We start from the raw sequence: 26,080 nt of genomic DNA, 5'->3' as shown, positions 1-26,080 counted from the left end.
GGATGAAGATGCTGCAGTGAGTGAGAGACTGCAACAGCAACAGTGAGGGAGAGCTTTTCCTGGAAAAATGTTACCCTCAACAGACTGGAACTTAGAGCAGCTGGAAGCTGTTACTCCACTGCCAGTCAGTGGCTACAGGTCAGGTGAAATGCAGATGTGCACTTGCATCTGACCTTAGAACCTCATGTTGTACCTGATATTGCAGTGTTGAGCCCTAACCTGATTTTTACAGCAGTACAGAAGTAAGAGATGCTCCTGGGGAGGACTGGCTTCAGTCTCTACTAAAGTCTTCCCTGAGTTTCTCTTTTGTTAAAGAGCTGGGGTACAGGAAAGAAAAGGTAATGAGTAACTGACTTTGTTGTATGTCCTAGTTGAAGGAAGTGAAGCTACCAGCTTTGTAAACAATAACTGACACTGAAGACAAGGCTCACATGACCCCTTAAATTTGGAAGTGGAAGTAGCAAATGACATGACCTATGTATTTTTATCCTGCTAAAACTACAGCAGACTAAGGAAGTCTTGTAGCTCTTCTCTCCCATTTTCCTGCCTGCTGCCTCTGTTCCAATTTCAGCTGCATTCCTAACACAACACCTTGCTCTTGTTTCAAAGCCCCTAAGAGGAACATGAGCTTAAAATAATCATCTTCCCATTGTGTTTTGTTAGTCTTCAATAAATATAGCTCTACCTGCTTCTTATGAAAAATGTATATAAAGCAACATCTGTTGTTTTTTATCAGCTCAATGAACAATTAATTACCATGTAGTCAGCCCTTCTAAGCAGACCAGTGTTATGGACAGACTTACAGTAATGCATCAGCATTGCAGATCCCTTCACAAATACCTTACCAATGTCTTGTCTCGTATCTTCTAGTAAAAACTGTTACCTCTTAGTAGGCTGACCATGTGCTATCTTGACAGGCACGTCAAGAGCTGAAACAAGATCCCGTGATTCTGTGAGTGTGAGCAGCACAAAGCAGTGAATGCAGGGGGGTCACGTGCCATGTGAAGGATACCAGCCATTAATATAATGTTGCTGAGTGTGGTGAAACTGCACAACTTCATTGGTTATTTTTTCCACTGCAGGAGTTTGAAGATGCAGCAAGACTGACAGTGAGGACAGAAGGATCTCCCTAAAGAAGTGCAGAGTCTGAGCTCCTGGCCATGTCTATCACAGATCACAGCCCCTCCACGGGCGTGGTGACTGTGATCGTGATCCTGATCGCCATCGCGGCGCTGGGGGCCCTGATCCTGGGCTGCTGGTGCTACCTCAGGCTGCAGAAACTCAGCCAGTCTGAGGATGAGGAAAGCATTGTGGGCGAAGGAGAAACCAAAGAGCCCTTCCTGCTGGTGCAGTACTCTGCTAAAGGACCCTGTGTGGAGAGGAAAGCTAAGCTGACTCCCAACAGCACCGAAGTTCACAGCTAACCTGGAGCAACACGTGTCGATGGACTGACGTGTGTAACCAGCACAAGAATCTATACTGTGAAGAACCTGGTCACGTGCACACCACTCATCAGAAAACACCCTGATGAGAACTAAATAAGCTTTGTTTGCAACTGCATGCACTGAAAAGTTGCACTTTGCATCAACTGTGTATCCTAATTCCTCTATGACGGGAGCTGACTCGCCTGGCATAACGTCCATTGCCGGCAATGGGCACAGGGATATACTGGTGTGAAGAGACTACTACCAGTTTTTTTTACTTGAATGTTTAGCTGAGCCTATTTTGATGGAGCTACTACTGTAATGTGAACTACTTTACAATTGTGAATTGTAAATAGGCCACCAGAAACTTTTGCTTTGTGTTCTGTAGCATATGGGAATAATATGATGCAACTGTATATAATACACAAGGGGTCTCCTGAACCACAACCATGGATGGGATCCCAGACCTTCAAAACCAAATGTGCAGTTAAACCTTGCTTCTGCTACCAGATTGAGTGCACAGCTGTAAAGTCAGAAGTCCTACTTTTAACAGTTTATTGGACTGGTGCAGAGTATTTACTTTGAAAAGGGATAAGCCTTCAGTAATGTGCTGAGGGAGGAAACAGAGGAGCTACAAGAAAGGAAGGGATTTCCTTTAGCTGCAGCTATCTAGGTTAAGTTTTGGCTGCTAGAACTGAGTTCTCTATGTAGCCTACTGCAAAGAAACTGCCATGCTAATGGGAACTAATGATGGATACTGAATCCTCAGGGATGGTCCAGAAGGTTTCCAGGGGTCTGAAATGGCAGTAGAGCAGGCTTTTCTCTTCTGTAGGTCTGTGTGCTGAAACTGCAGAAGTGGTTCCTTATCAAAATGGGCTTAAGTGCAACCAGTATGAATTTTTCCTAGAACCCTGGTTTGTGTACTTAGCAGGTAGGATGTATGTTAACAGCCTGTTATAAAAAGGCATTTTAATCCACAGTCACCTATAGAATTCAATTAATGTATCTTGTAGATAACTCCCTGGATTTAACTGTACTTCTGCAAGAGAAGCTTCAGTCTTTCCTACTCTTGGTAATAGGGGCAAGGGCGATTGCTGGTCAGTTTGTAGAAGTTTTTAGCTACCTAGGGCCCAGTCCTTCCAGGTAAGAACATACATTTCCTGCTCTGTGCTAGAGTTCAGCTACAGTACTGTAAAAATGTGTTAAATGGGACATTCTGGACCTCAAAGGTTTGGGGGGAGGACGGGGGACAACACTGAGCAACCAATGGCAGCTTACATGTTCTAAACTCTTAGTGTAGGCACACGTGCTTTGAGGCCACTGGCCTGTTTTCTATTACTTTATACATGGCCTCCTTTGCATACTGGTATTTTTAAACACTTAATTGTCTAGCCTTAATTCAGCTCTAGAGGAAGCATTCAACTTGCTTCTTATACCTCTACACACGGAGTAACTAAGGTCTAGCAAGCTTGCTTGAGAACTTTATATGCAAGACAATAATGACCTAGACAAAAAGTCTTGTCCTCTCTTCTACACTAAGATGTTGAATTGCATTTTTAGTGCTACATTTGCCTTTTTTTTTTTTTTTTTAAGGCTGTAATTTAAAGCAAAATGAATGCTGTCAGTAGCAAAAAGCTCCTGCTGTTGCCTCTTGAGTACAACATATGGGGTACAGCTGATAGATGTTCTTAACCTGACACATTTTTTTTAAGATTCTGGTCTACTGAGACTTGCATGTGTAGCCAGATCTGTCCACTTCAATTGCTGTATTCCAGACCTCTTGTAAATCAAAGAGAAAAGGATTAATTCAGTAAGACTTTCTTTAGTTTTCAGCAGAGAACAGTTCACACATGGCTCTTGTGGGTTTCAGGACAGTCAGAATACTGGGATACAAAAGTGATACAAAGTGCTGAAGTTCTAGAACAGAACAGTTGTAGCAGGATGACTTTGTCCATTCAAGTTTACTGATTACACAGATGAAGTATCTCTATTTTAATTCAGCAAAGAGAATGCAGTGTCAAGGGCAAACTTCAGAAATTATGGAAAAGTATAAATCAAAGGTCTAATTTCTTTTCTAGCAGCTGTAAGAGAAAGCCAGTGAAAAATAACTGGTCCTTAGTCAGAGGTGCTTCACACTGCTGCCCCTAAAAATCAGCATCTTTAAATTAAATGGATAGGTGTTTGCAAGTTAGTGCAATAGTAAAGTGCAGAAAGTGTTTTCCATTCTCCTCTTCTCTCAAGATTGGGGTATCTAATAAGTTGTTCAAGTATACAAAAATATTCCATTTGATTGTTTTTTTCCTAGATCATGTGGGGGAAGAAGTCTTTATTTACAATGACTGTCAATAAAATTTGCATAAATACCTACCCAAACATTTGACTTTATGTAAGCAATCATTCTGTCCTGTTTCCACTACTGTGCTCTGTCTCTATGGTATCAGTATTATCAGTCCTTTTTTCCTCTAACATGGCAGTAGCTGCTGAAGGTGATATATTGTTATCTTCAGAAAGTGTTTGCTCAGACTGAAGGGATTCTTTAAGTTCATCTCTGCTCTGTAGCTTTCCTTCCCTCGATGCTACCAGAATTCTCAGTAAAGCATTCTCTTTAAGGAGGTTTTCTGATGCATCAGCTAATTCTTGAAGCTTTTCAGCCATTTCTAACAATTCTTGATTCTTCTGGTCATATGTGGCCTGTAACTGCTCACTGTGGAGCTGCAGAGTCTTGTGCTGCTTTTCCAGTGTGTGTTTCTGCTGCTGCAGTCTCTGTTCCTCCCTCCGAGCTTCAGAAAGCTGTGCTTCCAGCTGGTCATGTGCCTGGTGGAGGGCACTGATTTCTGATCTCAGCTTCTGAATTTCTCTCTCCAAGTGTGAGATGTGTCCTTGCTGCAGAACTGACTCTTTATGTCGGCACTCTTTGGTACAGGGCTCTGATGCAGAAAGACTTGAGTGATGTAAAATAAATTTAAGGAGATTGGGAAGGTTAACTGAAAAGTCTTCAGGGAACTTCACACTTTGCTCCTTCCTAGAAAGACATTAACAAGTCATAGTAAAACATTCAGATAGATAAGCAATGATAATTTTATCTAAGCATCTGCTGTTCAACTCCAACTTGATATCTTGGGTTTTTTTGATCAAGCATAATTGGTAAGGCAGCTAAGAGAAACCTAAACTCATGTAATAAGGATAAGAGCACATAGATTTTCTTCTGATGAACTCTTTTACCTGTCTTCTAGTCTGGGTGCCATAAACATCTCTGCCTAGAGTGGTAAAAACCAAAAAGTATCCCAATCATGGCATCAAGGGTTAAGAACTTGAAGGCCGTGTGGTAGCATTACTGCTGGGCAGGTGTGATCAGAGCATACTGACAATTCATATTTGGAAGTTGAAGGATAACATTTAAGTGTTCCTAATTCTACATGTATTGTTAGAATTGAAGTCCAGACCTACAGAGCTACCTGCTGGGAAATGACTACTCTGACCCTATAGATGTTATCCTGGAAACAGGAGCTTAGTGTGTTCCAGCATCTGAAAGGCATTGCAAGGAGCAGTTTGCTTTTCAACACGTGAGGCTCCTGTTCATCAAAATTAAGCTGTTTCTCAAAGATTAAGCACCATGATTTTCCCTCCCCTGCAGACTTCTGGTGATCCACCAAGTTACTCTTTTAATTACCATCAGCAGCTTCTCAGCTGACAATCAGCTCCCATCCAAGTTTAATGAATCATGACATCATTTAGGCAAGAAATAGTCTACACTAAATCAAAACTGACTCATTACACCGTGCTGATATTTTACTACATCATCTTCCTTTCTTACTGATCCAAACCACAGTCTGTATGAAAGAAGCTAAAAGGCTATTTAAAACAAATAGCAAAACCAAATATTAACAGCATGTGGTGGAAAGAAATTGAGAAGTGTTAATTTGCAAAAATGGTCTCATAAGGCAAATGGATAAGCTGCTGCACAGAAAACCCTAATATGGGGTGCCTTTATATCCAAAAGGAATACATGACTATTCTGGGAGTGCTATGGATACTACAAACACTATCAGAACTTAATTTTATTGATTACCTACATGCAGTAAAATATAAAATACACTGGAGAGGAAAAGCAGGAGTGAAAACAATGACTAGAGGTAAGGGACCTCTACAAAACCAATTGGAACATTAAAAAACCAATTTTACTACACTATTCAGTCTGTCACTCCAGAGACAGTCTGGAACTGCTTTTTAAAAGAGACCAAGACAAAATGAGTACCTATGAAAGGAAATAGGGAAATGATCAGTTTGAATTTGAGGTGACTCAGAACTGATATAAATGAAACTATTTCTGTGCTGAACTAAACCGTGAATTTAGAATTTCAAAACTTAAGGCATGGGTTTAAAAATTTTGTGGTAACTACACAGCACCAGTAGTCTGAATTACCATTTGCTAAGGTTCTTGAGGGAGAAGGGTGGAAATCTGTGACTGTTGGCTGGGTTATTTTGTTGTTTTGTTGGTGGGGTTTTTTAGAATTAGAACATGCATGAAGTAAGAATGCATATATGGAAATGGATTACTGTTTGGCTTTTTTCTTTATTAAGACATGTAACCAGCTAATTACTGTAACTTAGTACAATGAAATTTAAAAATCCACAGGGAAAAGAATTACATTACCTCTGATGAGGAAAAAATAAAATGGTTGGGAGACGGTCTGTCATAAATTCCCAGGGAAGGTCGTTTCGAGTTACATCAATTCTGTTAAGAAAAGACACACTGGTGAAGAGAACAGGCAGATGAACAATCTGTATTTTCTTATAAAACACCATTTTAGGGATTGGGAAGAAGGAAATACAAATATCTGTGAAAGTTAAATCTAAATGTGTGCATGAGTCAGCAGAATTAACTACTAATATTCAAGATGATGAATCTCAATTTGACAAATATCTGTGGGGTTTTTTTCCCCCTAGAAAAAACAACTCTCACCCAGCAGTTAAACTGCAGTTGCTCACTATGTGCACACCCTCACTGTGTACACACCTTCCTTCCCTGAGACAGACTTCCCTAACAGTTTCAACAGGAGACTGAAGTTATTTCTATTCATTAATCTGTTCCTCAACTACAACTTCATTAATATTGTTTCCTCAAGTAGTTTGGGGAGTAAATTACTTTTGCTTCTTCAAAGGACAAGCACATTCTTAATGGCACATTTTTTTTCTAAAGCTCTGTGTAGAAAGGAACACAAGATTTTGTGAATGAAACACCTGTTCAACTGCTTGTTACATTTCTCTCTGCATTTCAGAGTTTCTTTGATCACAAATAAAATTCTTATTAATTACAAAAAGCAGATGATCACATCAGTAATACTGCAGTGAAAACAATGGAGCAAATGAGGGAACTTCAAAGTTGGGAAGGAGAAGGGGTGTAGGCTTGAGAATAGCATCTGTGGGAATAAAGCTGCAATTATAAACAGGTGATGAGACCCCAGATTTTTAATTGACTTGGTTTTTCTGTACATCTCATGCTGCCTCCTGGAGTAAGTTCCATCAGAATAAAACAAAGATGCAAGCAGAGCAGATGTTGTAAATACTGATCTTATCAAATACATGAGCAAGAATGTTTGGGTTAAACATGACCTCCAAGTTTTCTTGCTTTTCTTCTTCCTCCCTCTTCCCCATCCCCCTGGGAATGGGGAGGGAAGTGCACAGGCAGCAGTGATGCTCGGCTGCCCACCAGGAAAAACCCACAAGAAGATGCATTTTGCCTCTCAAACAATTTCTCACACAGAGCAGTACAGCATATTAATATTTGCTACAAATTATCATACAGGGGGAAAAGTTACTGATTCACTTTTTGAAATTAGGAAGCTTCAAGATTAATTGCGCTGTTTAAAAATTAGTTTTAATTAAACTGGATAACTACTGCAGTGAGATGGAAAACCACCAAATTTATACAAAGGAAAACAAAATACTGTGTTCAAAGAGAAATGAAGCAGATGACATTCACATCTACTATTTCAAGATTGTAGAGAGAAAAAAAAGTAATTATTTTCTAGGCTGATGACCCCAATGGTCTTACATTATTCTGGAGAGATGAAATTAGAATTTTTTACCTTGCCACAGTGAAATTATCTGGAGGCAAAAGCCGAGCAAGTTGAATGAAGATGTGATTAAGAGAAGCACAGAATCCACACCACTGTGCATAATAGAGCAGCAAGACATTCTGCAAAATGAAATGGAGAAGAGTTTGATTATCTGTTGGAGTTAATCTGCAGAAAGGAGGACTGGTTTTCACAACATCTATAACTCAGAATCCTTAAAATGTGAAAGTAAACTATATCCTAATATTAATAAACTTTATTACAAGCTATTTACCGATGTCCTCTGACTACTGAGTTAACACACAAAAATCCTTGGGGAATTCTCTTTCCATAATGACAAAATAGAGAAGATTATTTAGTTTAGGATCATTCCCTTTAAGTGAAAATGCACCAAACTTTACTACACTTGCCAAGATTCTTTTGCAATCTTAAATTCTTATGTATCTAACAGTGACTGTCTACTTCATGTGGGAAAAAAAAGAAAAAAAAAGATGATGTCTATACTTTGCTTTTTGCCTCTAACTATCAAAGCAGGAGTTAGGGCTGCTGGAAGCCAGCTGGAGATGCAGACATTCACTGCACACTTGAACAACAATGGATATTAAACCTTAGTATATTAAAAAAATCAAAGTAATTTAACTCCTGTTCAGGATGGCATCTTAGGTAAAGCAATGTCATGGCATGCAATTGGAAAGCTTTTGAATTCTTACAAACACCATACTTCATGTTACAAGGAAGAAAAGCACACTGATATTAAGTAAGACTGAGATCCCCTCCTGAAAATCTGTGCAATGATACGCAAGAAACCTTTGAGGAAGGAGGCTGTACCTTTCCACCCGAGAACACAGTCTCATGGAAGGTGTGAGTAGTCACTTCTGTGATCACACGCTGTTCTGGAAAATGGGCTGAAGGGTCATCAACAAGATGCCTTTTCAAGGGACTGTAGAGAACACTGAAATTTTTAATGAAGTTTTCTGCAATGAAATGGATACACAGCAAAGTTATTTCAGTTTCACAGAGGTGATTTTGGCGGTTTTTACTCTTTAATTCAGAAGAACTTACAGAGAAAATACAAATTTAAACCTGGTTTCATGTCAATAATTTCTGACGGTTTGGTATCAACTCTTGAGTAACCACAACTGATGTGAAAACAAGATAAAGTTGCACTGGGTTTTTTTTGTTTTCTTTGTTACAGTCTTTTCATTTGCCACACTAGTCTCTAATCTTGCTTCCATCCCTATTCAATGTACTATAATAATTATTCTCTGTGCTTCTATCTAACCACATACCTGCTATAGTATCATAGTATCCTCTCTCCATTTTTTACTTTCTACATTATCTTGAAGGCTCTGCTTAGGTCCACAATTATTTGCATTTATTCTTCCATTTTTATTTCTTTCTCTGCAATTGTCCTTTGCTTTTGACCTTTAAGTACCCTGCTATTCCCATGCCAATCTGACCAGCCCCTTTTGTCTACCAGTGACCACCTTCCTCTTTGTTCAACCTTCTCCTTAATTTTATGATATTTAACAAGTAGCTGGTCGCTGGTAAAAAATTAAAATAAGCTACAAAGTCCTCAACTACCTTCAGCTACACTACACTGAGCCTACACCATGTTTTCTAAATTGCTGCAAGATATCCAATTTGGATGGAGAAATATTATTCCATGCATTAAAAAAAGGAGTATTCAATATGAACAAAAGTTCAAGACAAAAGGTATAATATGAAAAACAATAAAAATAATTCCTGGATCAAATAGAAACAGCTTGTGCTTGTATTTCCAGTACAAAAACTAGACCCAAGTAAAACCTGCACTTTTGTACAGACATACAAAATACCAGATCATCAAGTTTATCTCTGAAATGCAAACAGCAGGACATTTAATTTTATATTTACTATTCAGCATTTCATTAAATTCTTACACTAGGCCAAAACAGGATTTTTTCTTTCTAGATCTCCAGATTTGGACTATCTGTGCATGGTTAAGTAGCAACTGAAAAGAAGGGGGAAATTGAGACATATTCCTGGATTTTTACAAACCACCTGTAAAGACTGAGATCTGTTAAAGGTATTACACACTGCTCCGTTTTGTTATTATAAAATTTTAAAAGTTAAGAGGCTTAAGGAAGTAAAACAAAATTTTAAAAAGCCACACAACCCAAGCATAAATCACAACTGAATCCTTGACAAAATACGTAGAAGCAAAAGTCTTCTGGGAGTTCCAATGACGGCCCAGAAATACTCTGAGCCTTCCAGCACAGAAACCCCCGTCACGCTCAGGAAATCCTGTGACCCGAGAAACGCTGGGGACAGAAAGTACTGGGAGCAGAAAGGGGAAGGAAACTTGTATCTCCTCATTCTGAGCTTAATATTTCCTAAGCATCCGTTTATGGCCACTGAGGTTTTTGTTTGTTTTTCCAGAGCGTTTTCCTGGGGGGTTGGGATGGAGACAAGATAGGGTGGGATGTGATCCTTAATAAGACCATGGCCACTTGTTCTATGCTGTGCATCCTTTTGTACTGAGATTTATGGCAAAAAGGGAATGTAATTAGTGCTGTAACAATTACACTGACATACCTTCTGGAACAATTTATTTTAATAGTACGTTTACCTGAATTTCCTTCCATGTTTACTTACATAGATAACATTAAAAAACCCAGTATTTTCCAGAGGCAGACTCAGTTTTGCACAGCAGCAAATGCAATGGCAATGACAGGCAAATGCACGTGGTTAGGTATGTTTTGTTTGATTCAGTAATTTGTAAGTATATCAGGACTGCAATCCTTGGGTTGGGTTTTTTTCCCTTTTTTTTTTCTCTGTTATTTTTCATGATTTTGTTTGTTTTATTTTGTTTGTTCTTTGTTTCCTTCTCCAATTCAGACAGGAAAAAAAAGCATTGATAGATTTGGCCGCAACCACCTCAGAGCTCTACCTTGAAAACAGACCTAATTTTCAAAATCAATTTACAATAATTTAAGTTGGTTCCAGAGGTCAAGAGGATGGGGAAGTCTCTGCCGGTAAGTGGGAAGTATCTCACAAAATTCTGGGATATTTTAGTACACAGAACAGCTGAGTAAACATCAACACCACCACTAATACACAAATGTCTTCTGTAATATCAAATATGTTAGATGCATAATAATTTTTTTTTCCATAAGCAAATTAATTTAGATTTTACCAGTTCCTTCAACGCATCAGACAGTCAAGAAACACACCTTTTGAGGTTCACTTCTTTTAAAGCAAGTTACTTTTGGTATAGGGAACTTAGTTTTTATGCCACCCAGAACATGATTCTGTTCTAGCCAACAGAATAATTCATAACTGCTTGGTTAACTACTAAATAGAACAGAATAAATTACAATTTACAATTCTGACTATAGTCTCACTTTTTAAGATACCTGGAAATACTGGGCATACTTGGAAACATAATTTTCTTAATTCAAGCATTTGGATAGTGGTTACCATACCCAGGGTAGGTCCAACAAGTGACTGATTTTGATCCAGGACATAGTGCACTTCTTCTTTCATGTCAACAATGGCAGCAAATTCCTTAAGATGAGTAGATCTTGATGCTCCTAGTCTCTCTGCATATATCCAAAAAAGATTTGAATCCAGTAGATAGAGATTCAAGGTTTTGTTGGTCCTGCAGCTCAGACCAGTAATGTTCATACTACTAATATTAAGGTCAGGAATAAAACAATTCCTATCCTCAATGTGAGGAATAGAAAATTGGGTGTTACCTTTCTTCCCATGGGAAGAAAATGCTACTTTGGGGGTCTGAAAGATGGTCTTCTCAGAACTAATGAAACTTAAAAAATGCCTGTTTACTGTCCTGCAACATGCAGTGTAATAGCTAAAGGGACTATAGAAACTTAAGAAATTGCTGCACTCTATGGTATTTGATATAACTTGAAAAAAGGTATGTTCCTGGAGGTAGAAAGAGTCCAAAGCTGCTTCTATCTCTAAAAAGTTACAGTGTGGCACGTGGACTTTATTTGGTTTGACACCAAGAGTCTGGTTGACGCAGAGCTCACAGACATTGTGAGTTCTGGAGATGGAATGCCACTGTGGCAGCACCACCGTGTTACAGCAGGGGTACGTGGACATGGACAAGGGTTCTGAGACTTTCACGTGTGCATCTGTTACAGAGGAATCAAAAGCTGGTGAATCAGTGTCTCCTAAGTGCTGAAGATCTGGCTCAGCTGCCTGGCTTTTATTACACTTGTGGTATTCCAAGGCCACTTTGGTAATCTATGGAGGGGAACAAAAGGAAGAAAAAAAAAATCAGGATTAATGATACATAGTTCACTCAAATGCAGCTCTCTCTTGCAGGTTTAACAACATATATGCAATCACAGATGGAATTTCAGAGAGATGAAGTTGACTCATCTTCTTTTTTCTTACAATATTATAGGGGGCTCTGACTTGATAACGAAATTAAATTTTCCGATATTTTAGCATATAAACATTAAATATACAGACAAACAAAAAGTCACTTTAAAATATTCAGTCCACCACATTGATCTCAAGGTCCTCTTTGCATCACATTTATTGCAGTGCAGTAACACTACATTTTATGGTTAAATCCCACTAACATGAAGCATTAACGAGTCCAAGCTCCCGAATTTCCCTTATTTTCCAATACGAGGAGGAAATAAATAAAAGTGCTCCCATATGAAAAGGGAATAGAGATTTTGTAACAGATTTTGTAACAATCATTAAGAGTGCTGAAGCAATGTTAGTATTCTCTCAACCATGGGCATATACAGTTGCAATACTGCAAGTGTATTTTGCATATAGTAATGTGACTTACTGGGAGAAGAAAGAAAAAAGGGAAAAAACTCCTGTCTCTCAGTGCCAACATTTCTGTGCTCCATCACCATTTTGCTTTTCACAACCAAGGGTAAACAAGCAGAGAAAAAGGCATGTGTATGGACCACAGAAGGAATTCCCTTTCTAGGAGACAAAGAACAGAACACACAAGAAAGGAAAACGAAAGAGGAAGTTTCCTTTCATCCTCATTATCACATTAAACAAAACCCAGAACACACACACACTGCTTTCAGAGGAACACTTTGACAGAAGTCATTGTGATTATCAAAGAGATGTTGAAGTGCCTCATCTAGGAGGGGTGTTGTGTCACAGGACCATCACTATTGAGCTCATTTCAGTGAGCTATGACCAGAAAACAAATTTTGTTCCGAGAACTTTCAACATAAAACTTGGGAGCTTTGTTCCCTGCAACTGCCTTACAGTCAAGTGGGTTCATTGCCTGAGGAAACCCACAGGCTGGCTGCAGTAAACAGCTCCTGCCATGGTAAACAAACTGCATAATATCTCTATCAAACTGAAGCTATGCAAGAGCAACTGGAATATTTTGTATTTCATTTCACATTTTGATAAACACTGTTATTTAGCAGAATGAAATTTGAAACAGACCATCTGAGCTTGCACTGATTTGATCTAAAATAGGGGGTACCTGTTACTAGAATGTTTAACCTGTGACAAACATCACTGATTTAAGTCTGCCAAAAATAGGACAGGTTACTACAAGAGTAATGGCAGTTCTTTTCCAGGCAAAGATTGCCCCAACCCTACCTTGTAGCAGTCAAGTTTAGCTTTCATTGTGTCTATTTCTACTTTGGCTAAATATTGTATCCTAAGTTATTTTCCTTTTTTCCTTATTGCTACAGACACTGCAATATTGATGTGGAAGGCCTACACTTTCCAGGACACAGATGTCATGGATGTAAGTCAGCACTATCACCAAAACTTAGCCCTGCTTCTTGTCTCCCACAGATGCTTGTCTGTTGTTCCCCACTGTCCTCAGTGCTGTGGGATCACCACTGGGATGTGCAGCTTTGTGTTATACTAAATGGGATGATGGATTCCAGCTGAAAAATAGCCCAGGGACAAAAAACTGCTTTTCAGCCAAGTTAGTTTCCCTGCCTCGTTTCTGCACAGCTACACAAACTCCTGTCCTGGGCAGTTCAGAAAGGAAATAATGGCAGAGGAAGAGAACTGGAAGGTGATTAAAGAATGCATGGGGTATAAAAATCAGAGTGGTTCTGAGTAGCTTTTTGATTGGGCTATATTTTAAATAATCTTAAATAACACTGTCTGGTTTTACAAAAGCTCTGTTCTTCCTTGCACAAGCACCTCTGGAAAGACAGTAGGAGAGTAGAAACAGAATGGGGAGGACAAAACACACAGGGCTTCTGTTCCAGCTGGCAAAGATCTGCATCTCTCCCACAGCACCCACCACGAGGAGATGGTCAGGGAAGATCAAGATGCTTGTTCTAAACAATTGTTGAATGAGACAAAGGTACATTGTGTGGGATGCAAACCACTGTAAGAGAGTTGTGATAATATGGTTTGAGGAAGTGTTTTTAAACGAAACTGGATAGTTTGAACAGTGAAATAAAATGAATTAAAATTAAGCTCAGACCACTGACTACAGCTCTCAAGTTCTACTATTTCTGAAGTAAAAAGAAAAATAAATTATTTCACTTACTTCATCTAAAAGAGGATGAATTTCTGCTAAGGGATTGTAAGGTATAAATATGAGAAGTGCTGGTCCTTTCTTCAGCTCGTTGTTCAGAAGAAGGCTTTTCCCACCGTGTGGTCTCAGCCAGCGTATGAGCATCTCTCGGTTTTCCAGGGCCCACTTGCAGATGTTCTCAGCAGTGTAGTTCAGGATGTCTTTTGGATAGATCTTGAAGGGGGAAAAGAACAGTTCTTTGTCCTCACTTGGTTTAGTAATGAGTGCAGTTCTCCAGTATGGCCTGCTTTGTTACTGGAATGACTAAAACTCTCTTTCTAAATGTGAGATTAGACACCAGTCAACAAACTTCAGCATTTCATAAACTCTTTCCCTCTGGAAAAGCCTCCAAAATGCTCATCAGGTTATAGTAACACACACAAGCAAAAAGGATTCTACCAGAGAAGCTCCTCTTTCTTTTATTATAGCTTTATAATCTTGACTTTTTCTCAATAGTACAAATTTTCTTTGTAATTGAAAGAGCCCTAAGTTGGTATCATCACATACCTTGATTTACAGAATATTAGAATATTTTTTCCCACTACTAACTCACCATTTTAACTCATTTTAAATTAGCCTTCTAAGACCCAAATATCAAGACTGCATTTAAAACTGGTATTTCTTATTACTGAATGCATCATAAAACTACTGAGTTACTGAAATGCATAATAAAAAGTGCTCACAGCTTCTAGGATCAATTTTAATAAATTCAGGCAAGTTTACCTTAAATAATTTGCACAGACAATAGTCTTTAATGTACTTTGTTATTTCATCTGAAAAATCCCTATCTTTCCTAGTCTCAATTAAATAAAATACACATCACAATACCATCTTCACAGCATTTCCCCTCATGGTAGCAGTGTGGGTAGGGAAGGTCTCTATGCCAAACAGCAAACCTGAAAGTTAGTATTTTCAGTCTTAGCTTCCCCAAAAAAATAAGGCACATGGAGTAAGAGTTATTATAAATTCAGCTAATTTAATTTGTGTGATTCTTCTAATCAGTGTCCTGTCATACCTTTAAAACAAAATGCAAGTTTTCACTATTCCTACTATCCTTCCTACAAAATCTCTTTGTCCATATCCTCACTCAAGCAGCCTTCTAATTCTGATCCACTGAAAGATGTAGAAGCTTTGGGAAAAGGTCTTTGTATAGTGATTTCTGAAGTGCTTGGGGTTTTAGGTTTTGATCAGCTGGGGTCTCAGCTACTGTTCAAAACAGCTGCTGACGGGTACAATGAACATGTGTATTACTGTACAAAATTATACTTCTTAAACACCCCGTGTCCTAAAGCTCTGTGAAACATTTATTCATGGTCTGGTATGACAGAGCTTCAACCTCCACGTGCTGTGCCAGGGTCCCTAGAAGAGAAGTGCAGCACTCACGAGGGATGTGTTGGCGTGCCTGTGCAGGTACACGCTGCCCGAATGCTCCAGGGACAGCTCCCGTGCCACGCGGCTGTCCGTGATCACTCCAAAGCGGATCGTCCCAAGGTAATCTGCGAGGGCACACGGACAGGCTTGAAACCCAGTTACACACACTGAAAGCCTCAGAGCACCACCTTCAGACCAACACACAGAGCACTGCTGGGAAAAGGCACAGGGACCTGGGAACAGCAGCTGCCAATGCTGGTGACTGAGGCAGAAGTTGATGACAAGAACAAACGTGTTCCTTTTCTGCACAGAGGGGACAGAGAATGTCAACCTGAATGGTCCAATTTCTTCATTTGCTTATTAAATATAGCATCTGGTATCACAGATGCACCTCGCTATGTTTTATGGCATCTCAAAAGCCAAGATGATACATATGTATGAACACTGACTGTTTAAGTGATGCATATTTATAGCAAATTCATATTATTTAAATACATATTATAAATACATAGTCTATATTTATATATGTGTACACACAAAGACAGATTGCCTCTCATCTTTATGTGGCAAAGAACTGTCCCAACATATAAATGAAATCACAGAACAAAACAGAACAGGCTCTATATCAAGCCAGTGGCACAGTAAAATATAAGAATAATGGTATCAATTTCCTCCATTTGCTGACAGGAATATCCATGAAATGTGCTAATCCTAACTTTAAGAAAGCTTCATTCAGAAGGATGGAAAAACAGGTATTAATCATATACAAAGTTTGCATGTTTAAACCCAGGAGGTTTTGTATTTTAGATTATTAAGGGGGAGAAAGCCCTTCCCATCATGCTGCCTTGTGCCAGCTCTCTGACTCCATCCAGGAAAGCACTTGGCTGAATTCAGTTACTAAGTACTGACAAAGTCAAATTCATCCAATGCCTCTGACATTGTACACGTTGCATAAGACCAAAGACTTTTGGATTCCACTTAAATGAAGTAGTGGGATCTGATTATGGCTCTGTATGGGTTGGGGGGGGGTTTGAGGAATCTCTATCCTGGTGTATCTTTGGACAGCAGCCTGTCATACACTTCATTCCATGATGGCTGATCACATAATAAGCTTTTCATGTAAGCATCCTATGAGATGGTCTCATAATTAGATCAACATCAAAAACACACAGAAGGGATTAATTCCCAAGCTACAAAATATTGCCAAAAACTACTAAAGCTCTTATACATAACTAATTTCACAGATGCCTTAAAAATTATGAAAACGAAGCTTTTACCTTTCTTTAATGAATGTAATGCTGATGTGAAGAATGTTAAATAACCAGGTGGTTGAGGTGAAGCATTGAACTCAAAATACCCCACAACTCCAGGCTGAAATAAGAAGAATTAGAGCTATTTAAGCTATTTTCAAGTATAAATATATGGGAACAGCAATTATTCACCTACAGTAAACCACAACAAATTCTTAAAAGACAACAATGTTTGCTGAAGAACAGCCACTTTACACTGCAAGGAAAAATTTAGTATTTAAAGACTGACTAGAAAAAAATTCTAAAGTTGTCATTCAAAAGTCATGTATGAGAAAGGGGTTTATGGATGCTGAGTTTCTAATGGTGTATTGCCCACGTTAGCTATTAAAGTTCACCAAAAACAATTCATATTTGCTTTGCAACTATTCTGTAAGTCAGTTCCAGCACCAAGGTAAGAAACATAAGCATCATAAAGATTTCTTTTAGAATTGGAATGTCAAATGTGATTTTTCACAGTATAAACAGCTTAAGCAACAATTATGTTGCACATACTTAGCAACTACATATGAATTCACACTTTGTGTGTGAATATCTGAACTGCTAAGCCCAGTGATCATCCCATCTTTAAGGTATCAGTCACTGAAAATATATATCCTTTCAGTGCAAGAATCAGTGACAGACCAGCTGCACAAAGACAAGGAGAGCCCCACATCCCACCTGCACATCCACAAAGTTCTTCAAATTGCCAAAGAGACAATTCAAAAGACTTATCCTTAAATAAAGAGGCTGATTGATTTTTCCAGGTGAATGACTTCATATGAAATTCAGGAAGAGAATCTGGGAGAAGCTGTCTTGGAACAGAGAGGTGCATAATCTAGACTTCTCTTGTTCCAGTGTTTCAGTTAAGTTTCAGTTCTAAATTTTGCAAAATATATTCCATTAAAAGTTACTATTAAATTATGTTTTTAATGCATCACTCAAGTTGGTTTAATAAACTTTCAGGACAGAGTAAGTGATGGAATTTGGTTATTTTGTGTTATTTGTTTCCCAGTTCCACCAGTGCACACAGAAAGCATTTGATACACAAAGCAAGAGCAGCCCAGGGATTGCTGTGGAACAAGAGATTCCAGAATCACCAATTACCCATTTGTGTGGAAAATATGTTCTCACATAAGTATCTTCATTTGGTATGTCAGAGCCTGCTTTATTTTTTTTTTTTTTTTTTTGAATTTTACATATAAAAATTTAATTTTTTTTTTAAAACATGAATATACATTTTACCTCTTATTGTTAATATGAATTCAGATATTCATCTCAGCCATACAAACTGACCTAACTCACTATGAATTAGTGATCTCAGGATGTTCTCCAATAACAACATTGCCCATTCCAGCTAATGACCTGCTCTTTTTAGGAAGGAATTCTCTTCCATGAATGAATGCTAAACACAAGACCCATGTTCATAAAGATTCCTTATGAGGTACCCCAAGAAAATTATCAATAATAAAAATGAGATACAAGCAGTTAGTGAAATTTCTGCAATAATAATTGCCAAGAAGGAAGTAAAAATATAAATGAAGTAGTAGTGAAAAAATACAGCAGTGTTCTTTTTTAAACAACAAATGGGCTAGTAATTAATGTTTATCTTTTTCTCCTAGTTCCAAATTAAGACAGTAAAAGAAACAATCCCTTAAAAAAAACTTTCAAAGCATTCAAGTGAACCAAAATAAGAAGACAGATAAGATTATCAAAACTGTAGTATCCCATTTCCTAGGACCAGTTTTGAATACTAATCCCGTACCGAGCAAATTTATGGCACCAAACAGTGAATGAAAGAAGAGTCAAAAGTGACACTAAAATGTGACAAGAAGCCAAAAGTCAGATGTAGAAATATTTATGTTGAATATTTAAAAAGGTAACATTCTGATTCTGACTGCCAGTTCTGTTGTACAATAACAGCAGTTTAAGACTTCAATTAAAAAAGAAATTGTAGTAGGAGAATATATACTAATGCTATATGCCTAATCAGTAATCTGGTTAATTAATGGCCTTTTAATGACCATCCCAGAGGAGTCAGAATTTTTGTCCCGTTACAGGCTGCAATTATACTCAGGATGACAGTGACTAAAATGTTCCCATCTATAAGAACGAAGAGATTCAGTTGCTCACACCCATTGCTCTGCTCATTTAACAAAGCTGAGCACTTCCAGGGGATGGCAACTAACAAGAATTCTTGCTCTGTACAAGCAAGATTCAAGTCTCACAGGAAAGATCTCCATGCAAATAAGAGGCTCTTAGTTTGGAATACAAGCAGGCCACGAGCAGCTTGACAGCAACAACTCCCACTTCATGTAAGACCCTCCAAAACACTCAGTAAGTGCTGCAGCAACAGCTGCCTGCAAACAGTTTATGAGTTTTTTACATACAAGCTGTTACTGATGGTCAGCTGCTTCCAGGTAACATCTCTGTGGAGCTCTGGGTAACCCCCTGCATGCAGGAGTTAGGAATTATTAGTGGAAGAGGATAAGACTTCCTGCTATACAAGTAGGAGGATAAAACACCGGAATGTGACACAGGGGTTGTAAGGAGCATTAGGAGTGTTGGTGTTGCTAGAACAGAGCTTGCTGGAGCTTTTCTTCCCATGAAACAATTTTCAACCCCTGTCTCAAACAGAGTGTCTGTAGGAAAGGCTTTGGAGCAAACCTGAGGATGTCAATAGCGAAGAGTTATTAGTACCATCTCCTAAGGAAACTCATATATGGAAATACAAAATCATTAATTGTAGTGGAGCCTATTTCTTGCTTGGTCTCTACACCACAGGAATGGAAAGTGGTGTGTGATGCAATTAAATCGAGTAACAGACTTGACAAGAATCCCAACAATTACAAAACAGCAAGTTCATGGAAACTTTTAGAATTAACAGAGATCTTCAGATGAGTAATTTTTATTGGAGAACAGCCACCACGGTTTTATTCCAGAACCACGCCTCAAATCTACCACAGTTCTTTGAAGGGATGAGCAAGCATGAGGATGCCTGATCTACTCCATGCAGCATGCTGTGCTTCCACAAAGCCTACAAGACATTACCAAGCACCTTGGAAGAAAGTAAGGTGATAAGGAATAACATGGAAGGTCCTTTTCTAGATCAGTAGAAAAGACAGTCAGTCAGGCTGTGTACTGATACTCATGGAGTTAAGGATGTGTACTGATACTCACGTAGTTCAATATTCCTAAAAGGACTTCAGAAAAGGGAGAGAAGGGTGAGGAACAAAATTTGCAAAGGTTATTTGGAATCACTGGAACTACAGCTGACTGGAAGAGCTGCAGAAAGACAGTATTGAATGACTGCGATGAAAGAGCTCTGTAATTTAAAGGCCAATAAATGCGAAATAATGGGAACAGAGAACAGGAAAAAAACACAGCTACTGATTAGCTTTTACAATCAGATGTTTTTAATACTCAATCAAGTTATTTCTACCCCGATTTGTAATTTTTAAAAAATGTTTTGGCTATGTTGCATTGAAGTAAGGGAGATGATTTTTTTCAGAATCTCAGACTTGTGCAGGCAGGCAATTCCTGCCTCATTTTATCTGTGAGCACAGGAAAGAAAACAGCAAGAGGAAAGGAATGTGTTTTCTCTGGGGAACAGAAAAACCAATATTACATACCAGTAAATCTACACTGTAGAAATGCAAAGAAACTGTTGATTGATATTAATTAAATTTACCAGTAAGAGTCTGCTCATTTTCCAAGGACATTAAAAATATTGGGTATCCAGAACTGAAAGCAAATTCTCACACCATCATTTAACACAGACACCTCAGTACTCCACACAAAAGCAACCTGAATCCCCTTCTGTGTCAGATCCTACCCAGCTGGGTAATGCTCAGGGAGCATTTCCACACACACAGAGCAGAGCAGAGAGCTGACACGTTTAGACACACACCAGCTCCCTCCCAGGGAGACCAGCTCTCCTGAAGCCAGAAAATGATGAGCTCCCTGGGTACATTTAATTTTCATAAATGAGTGAAGCTTTTGCTGTAACTACAGTGGCTTCATGTTTCCTGCCCTGTGCCTCAGGAGGACAAGGGCATTTCTAGCAGCTGGGTTAGTCAGTGAGGAATCAGCCAGGCCAGTTTGGATTAAACTGACACATCTCTGCAGCTGAGAAAACAAAATGACTACAGGTACTCAGAGGTACCCTGAGTTATGGCAGAACGTGCAGATTTTTCTCCTCTTACATCTTCCTATACACTCCAAGATTTTAACTGCTTTCCAAGTGGGGTTTTTCCTGGCTCTCAAAAATTAAATTCTAATTCTGATCCAGTTCTAGTTTTGCACTAGTATCATTCCACAACCGCAAAAAATAACCTTAAACAGTATCAAAACCCGCAGATTTGAACTTCGGTGTCTTCAACCCGAAGTGCTTTCCCGGGGTTTGAGCGCCCTCTTGTGAGAGCAGCACAGCATGTCACGATAGTCGTGATCGGGTCGAGGACGGGACAAAACCCCAAGGAACAAACACCACTTGTCCTTACATTTACCTGGATTCTGTTCACCAGCATTTCTTTTTGGTTGCAGAACCCATTCGCTGGCAGGACAAAGGGCTGAAGATCAGATACTGACGATGATAAATTTTTCAGAAATTCTGAGCTTCAAGTTAATCAGTTTTTCAACTAGCCAAGGGTCTTAAAATTGCAATTACTTTGTGCCATACGTGCACTTCCTGCAGTCTACTTTATTCCCCAAACTTCCTCACTTCTTAAACACAGGAGTCACTCCTGGATTGTATTTTCTACAAATGGTATAAAGTTTTTCAACTTGCATGGAAATCATTAGAAACCATTCACATTTCTGTTTAAAATTATGAAATGACCTGTTTATTTCTGGTTTAAAATTATCTTTTCCTTTGGGTCTGACTATGTTTCCCTCCCATCCACCTTCATAAACAATTCTGTTTCTTCCACCTTATCTGTTATTTTTGTATCCCCTTCTCTCCTTCCTGCTTAACTTTACAGAGGCAAGCTACTGAGCACCAAGTGCCATGCTCTGGTACAACCTCAGCCTTAAATGAGTGCAGGGCAACATGACAGATCAGACCCCACTCTTGGGCCGTTTGGGGAAAAAAAAAGAACCAACAAATGCTGAACATAAACAGAGATTTGGCATTTGCAGCCACAGAATTTCAAGCGCAGTAATGGGGGAAGTTTGAACACAGAAACAAAAATAACTGTTCAACTGCTAAGCAGTGTTTAAAAAGATTTTCTGTTCCCCCTAAGTTTGTCTTTTATCTTAACCTTTTTCCAATGGAATTGCACCTCTTACTGTAAAGCAAACTCAAACTTAATGACAATAAGCTTATTAGTTATCTTTTGCAGACTACCTAGAAATAATTCATGTAACACAGACCAAAAACCAAGGATGGCTGTTTTCAGATCTCTGTAAGAGGCAAAAGAACATTTTAGAAAAACATTTTAGAATGGCAAAACCGAAGCAGTGAGAGAACAACAGAAGTGCTTGTGATCACAGAAAGTATCAGCACCAGAGACAGGCACACAACTCACTACTGACTCACATTCCAGGCCTAAAACACTGGAAAGCCAAGCCCATTAACAGTTCCTGGCAGAACAGCACAGCCCCTGCCCACGGTGACCACCAGCCTGTGTCCCCTCACGCCGTGGCCGCTGTCACTCAACACACAGGACCTGCTCCATCCTGCAGCAGAACCATTAGGACATGCCCCAGTTCCCAGAGGATCTGCTTCATTCTGGGACACTGCAGGGTCCCTCACACGTTGTACCCACTACTACAGCAGGGATTTGATCAGCTCGGGGTTCAGCAGGATTGTGGTATTTCTGCACTGTGCACCACAGAAATGAACAGTTATAAAGGGACTGGAAATGGTTCTGTTCAAGTACACGTTGTCTTATTGGAAGTTATTAATCCACTAGTATTGTTACCAGTCTTGGCACCCCTGAAAACAACAGACTGAAAATTAATAAAACACCATGTCCCAGTGGATTAAAACCATGAAGTTACCCCATACAATGTGGTTAGGAGCTCTTATTTCAACTAATTACACATTTGTTTTTACTTAACAGATTTATCCTACTAGAAAGGCTTAACATTCCTTTAAAGATTAAAGTAATGATTGTATATTTCTCAAATGCTGTCCCAGCTTAGATTGAAGATTTTTGTGAAAAGATTTCTTCCTCATTTCTTGTTCATATGTAACTTTTTGGTGAGGTAACAACTTTGATTGTTGTCTCTACATGCTAAAGTACTGTAAATTAAGAGCATCACTAAATCATAAGAGTAACTATACAGGGAACCAACATTATGAATTTGTCATTTAATATTTTTATGATTTTAACAAATTTACAGGGCACTGATTTCAGGATCCTGAAAATAAACTAGTACTTTGGAGCAGATCAAATTTAATCCTTAGACAAGTCAAACTCTTTCTGAACCACAGTGGTAAAGCTAGAGAAGAGAGATAAGTACCTCATAATTTGAGAGGAAATCTAGTAATTTTGATCGAGACGAGATGTAGAGTAGTGGTGTCATCACCCGGCGAACAAACTTTTCAATATAAACAGCACTCATTGGGCCTTTGTATTCAATTGGTCCAAAACTAGTACCAAAAAAAATAATAGAACATTAAGACTTAAATTAACAATAGAGAGCCCTTCCTGGGGGTGGCAGATAGGAGTTACACAGACAGCATGCTCAGCCTCTAGGGAATTGCTCTCCGTGTTTACCAGCGGCTTCAGTGACTGATGGGGAGTTGTGTTACCAGAGGAAAGCACAGCACAGGAATCCCAGCCACTCTCTGTGGGAAAGGGGCAGTGTGTTGGTAAGGACAGAGGGATGGTGAACACTTCTGAGTCCCGTTTAAGTTGGTAAAATGCAGGTATAAATGATATGATCACATCTTTGTGCTTGGTCCACGTGACCAATACGTGTGACTTACATACATGTGACTTAAAAGTACAGATCTGAAAAAACCTCACTATTTTCACTTGATTTTTCAGTATCTCAAACAGTATCAACCTGGAAAGGTGCAATATTTTTACACAGACTTTTACAGGAAGCAATCAGTAAGGCAGGGACAAATCCAGGCCCACTGCTGATGAACAAACTAAGCAAATCTAGAGTTCCCCCAGCCATCTGATAAAACAGCTCACACCACATTAGGTAGTGCTAAAACAGAAGGTGGGCTGGGTCTTGCAGATACGATTTCCAGAGGTTCCCCTTATCCCCTTGAAATCATTATTATCATTAGGTTGGACAAAGCATCACTGTCCAAAATGAAATCAAACACAAAAAGCACAAAGAATTAGTCCATTTCCACTGAAGAATTTAATGTGATGCATTTTTAATATAGTTTGTATAGTTTGTACAGACACATTGGAAAATATCAAACTGACAATTGAGGTACCTCTATTCAGGTGCTCTGAAGTTCTTCTAGAGCCCACTAGATTATTCTACATCCTACACTGGTTTATTACAAACCTCTCCTTCACAGCAACACACAGTGCTTCAACATGTCACATGCCCAGGACACCACATTCAACATTTAATACCTCAGGCACGAGGGGTTTTATGAAGTATCAATATGGAATTACACCTCATCTTGTTGCAACTCTGCTTCATGTTACTGATAATACTCAAGTGCATCCATCTATTGTGTTGTAAGTTCAAGATCAAGTAAGTTTAAGTCAATGTACATCCAAGTGGGATTGTAAGGTTCTTGTGTTGCAGCTTGAATTATGCCAGTGTCACCTGTGTCTACTCCAAGTTCAGCTAACAAAGACCAGGACTGTTCCTCTTTAATACATAAATCACCCCCCAAAAAACCATAACCAGCCTCTGTGATGGAAGAGAGCTGCAGTTCAAGACTACAGTACAAAAGTACAATGCAAGGGATAAACTATAATATATAGCATTAGAAAGTGTGCTTCCTTACCTTCTGCTCCACACAAAGAGAAAAAAAAAAGGATAATACATACAAATACTAAAAAATAAAAATGAGATTATAGAGAATTGTATACAATGATATCTCAACATCTGGAGCATAAAAAGTGAGTTCAAATTTAGAAGAAGGTCTTCAGTACACAGTGCCATTTAAATATGCACTTAAATTCCACTCACTTCAACAACCCTTAAGTACATTCTTTATTGCTGTAATAAATTAGGACCAGTCGATATAATCCATCTACAGAGCAAGTAGTCAATTGAAATTAATATATAACTCTGAATTCTTTACTTTTTATTGGAGATAGAACTTCCAGAAGATGCACAGGCAAAACAAAATTTCCTTAAGGATGAAGAATTGCCCAGCATGTCATTTAACTGACATTTACAGTCCTACCTGGCACCCGAGTAGCACACAGGATGAGCTTCACCCAGAGTCTCCTCCTCTACAGCTGTTTACTATAGCCATAAATGTAACATTTTCAAACTGCAGCATTTTATATGATATCTCTGTTCCCCAAAACAGCAATAAAAAGCCCAGACCATACATAAGAAATCTTACCTCCGATGGTATAAATGTATCACAGGAAAATAAAAGAAATGCTTCTGCTTCCTGCATTTCCCCTGGTTCCACCAGCAATTTATAGCCACAAACAGCACCTGCAAAGCAGGTAAAAATTCACAGCTAACAAAGTACACTACTGTGACTTTTTTATCCCAGCTGTACTTTTTACAATCTATTCCATCTGCTATTTTCAGGGCCTTTTCAACTAAGCATTCCATACCTGTTGCTCTTAATTCTATCACACAAAGACTTTTTTTGTCATTTTGCAACAGCAATCCTTTTGGTCGCTATTCTTTCTAGCTTTTATGGTTTTTCATCTAAATCCTTCAAATGTACTGATTTAGTTGTAATCCGTATTAATTACTTTTTCTGCAGTGGAGCTCAACAAGTGGAGGTTTAAGACAGCTGTACCTGTGAAGTGTTCACAGGTACACAACTGCTAGAAAGTTTACAATCTTATATGATTACCAGTGTCTCCAAGGATCCTGGAACTGGAAACAAACTCCACGGAATTTCTGTCTGAAGGCAGGTGAATAAATCTGAGAACACTTTACAACAAGAAACTTGTAGAGTTCCCCATTCAGGAGCAGAAAAAACTGAGGAGGAATCACAGCTTGCCTCCATTTATTCTAACACTCTGTATGCTATATTAAAATTAAGACCACTGGCTGAGTTACTCAAATACGTGGGCATTCAAGTCCTACTGGTTCCCATGGGAAGCCAGAAATCAGCATCAGCTGGGACACTCAGAAAGCTATCAGGTCATGTTTAAGATTGGTATCTTCTCTGGAGGTACCTGGTCTGACAACCTGCTGGCCACACGTTCTATCTCTTCTCTTGCTGCGATGGACTGCCCACACCACGGGGCGTAGAAG

General features: G+C 38.9%; 2 protein-coding genes across 2 annotated transcripts in view; one reads left to right on the top strand and one right to left on the bottom strand.

Moving 5' to 3' along the window:
• Nucleotides 1–3,797, top strand: part of SNN (stannin) — an 8,631-nt gene extending 4,834 nt beyond the window's left edge. The window contains exon 3 of the mRNA XM_027711202.2: nucleotides 1,083–3,797. Coding sequence (XP_027567003.2) covers nucleotides 1,161–1,424 — 264 coding nt within the window. The 5' untranslated portion in view covers nucleotides 1,083–1,160 and the 3' untranslated portion in view covers nucleotides 1,425–3,797. The remainder of the gene's footprint in view (nucleotides 1–1,082) is intronic.
• Nucleotides 2,894–26,080, bottom strand: TXNDC11 (thioredoxin domain containing 11). The gene is made up of 10 exons (XM_039383575.1): nucleotides 26,002–26,080; nucleotides 25,203–25,300; nucleotides 16,691–16,784; nucleotides 15,426–15,538; nucleotides 14,016–14,216; nucleotides 10,969–11,752; nucleotides 8,330–8,475; nucleotides 7,514–7,623; nucleotides 6,079–6,159; nucleotides 2,894–4,446 (listed from the first exon to the last, which is right to left on the bottom strand). The coding sequence occupies exons 2-10, from the start codon at nucleotides 25,257–25,259 to the stop codon at nucleotides 3,819–3,821; spliced, it is 2,214 nt and encodes a 737-aa protein (XP_039239509.1). The 5' UTR covers nucleotides 25,260–25,300; nucleotides 26,002–26,080; the 3' UTR covers nucleotides 2,894–3,818.

Source organism: Pipra filicauda, unplaced genomic scaffold, assembly GCF_003945595.2.
Source record: "Pipra filicauda isolate LSUMZ 115617 unplaced genomic scaffold, ASM394559v2 scaffold317_size908105_pilon, whole genome shotgun sequence".
Lineage (NCBI taxonomy): Eukaryota > Metazoa > Chordata > Aves > Passeriformes > Pipridae > Pipra > Pipra filicauda.
Note: the sequence above shows the minus strand (reverse complement) of the source record. Positions and strands in the feature narration are given on the sequence as shown.

Coding starts and splice junctions, on each gene's coding strand:
- TXNDC11 (XM_039383575.1), bottom strand. CDS start 25,259: ATGCAGGAAGCAGAAGCATTTCTTTTATTTTCCTGTGATACATTTATA. Junction 11,753..14,015: donor TTCATCCTCTTTTAGATGAA/GTAAGTGAAATA, acceptor TCCCCTCCATAG/ATTACCAAAGTGGCCTTGGA. Junction 7,624..8,329: donor CTGTGTTCTCGGGTGGAAAG/GTACAGCCTCCT, acceptor TTCATTTTGCAG/AATGTCTTGCTGCTCTATTA.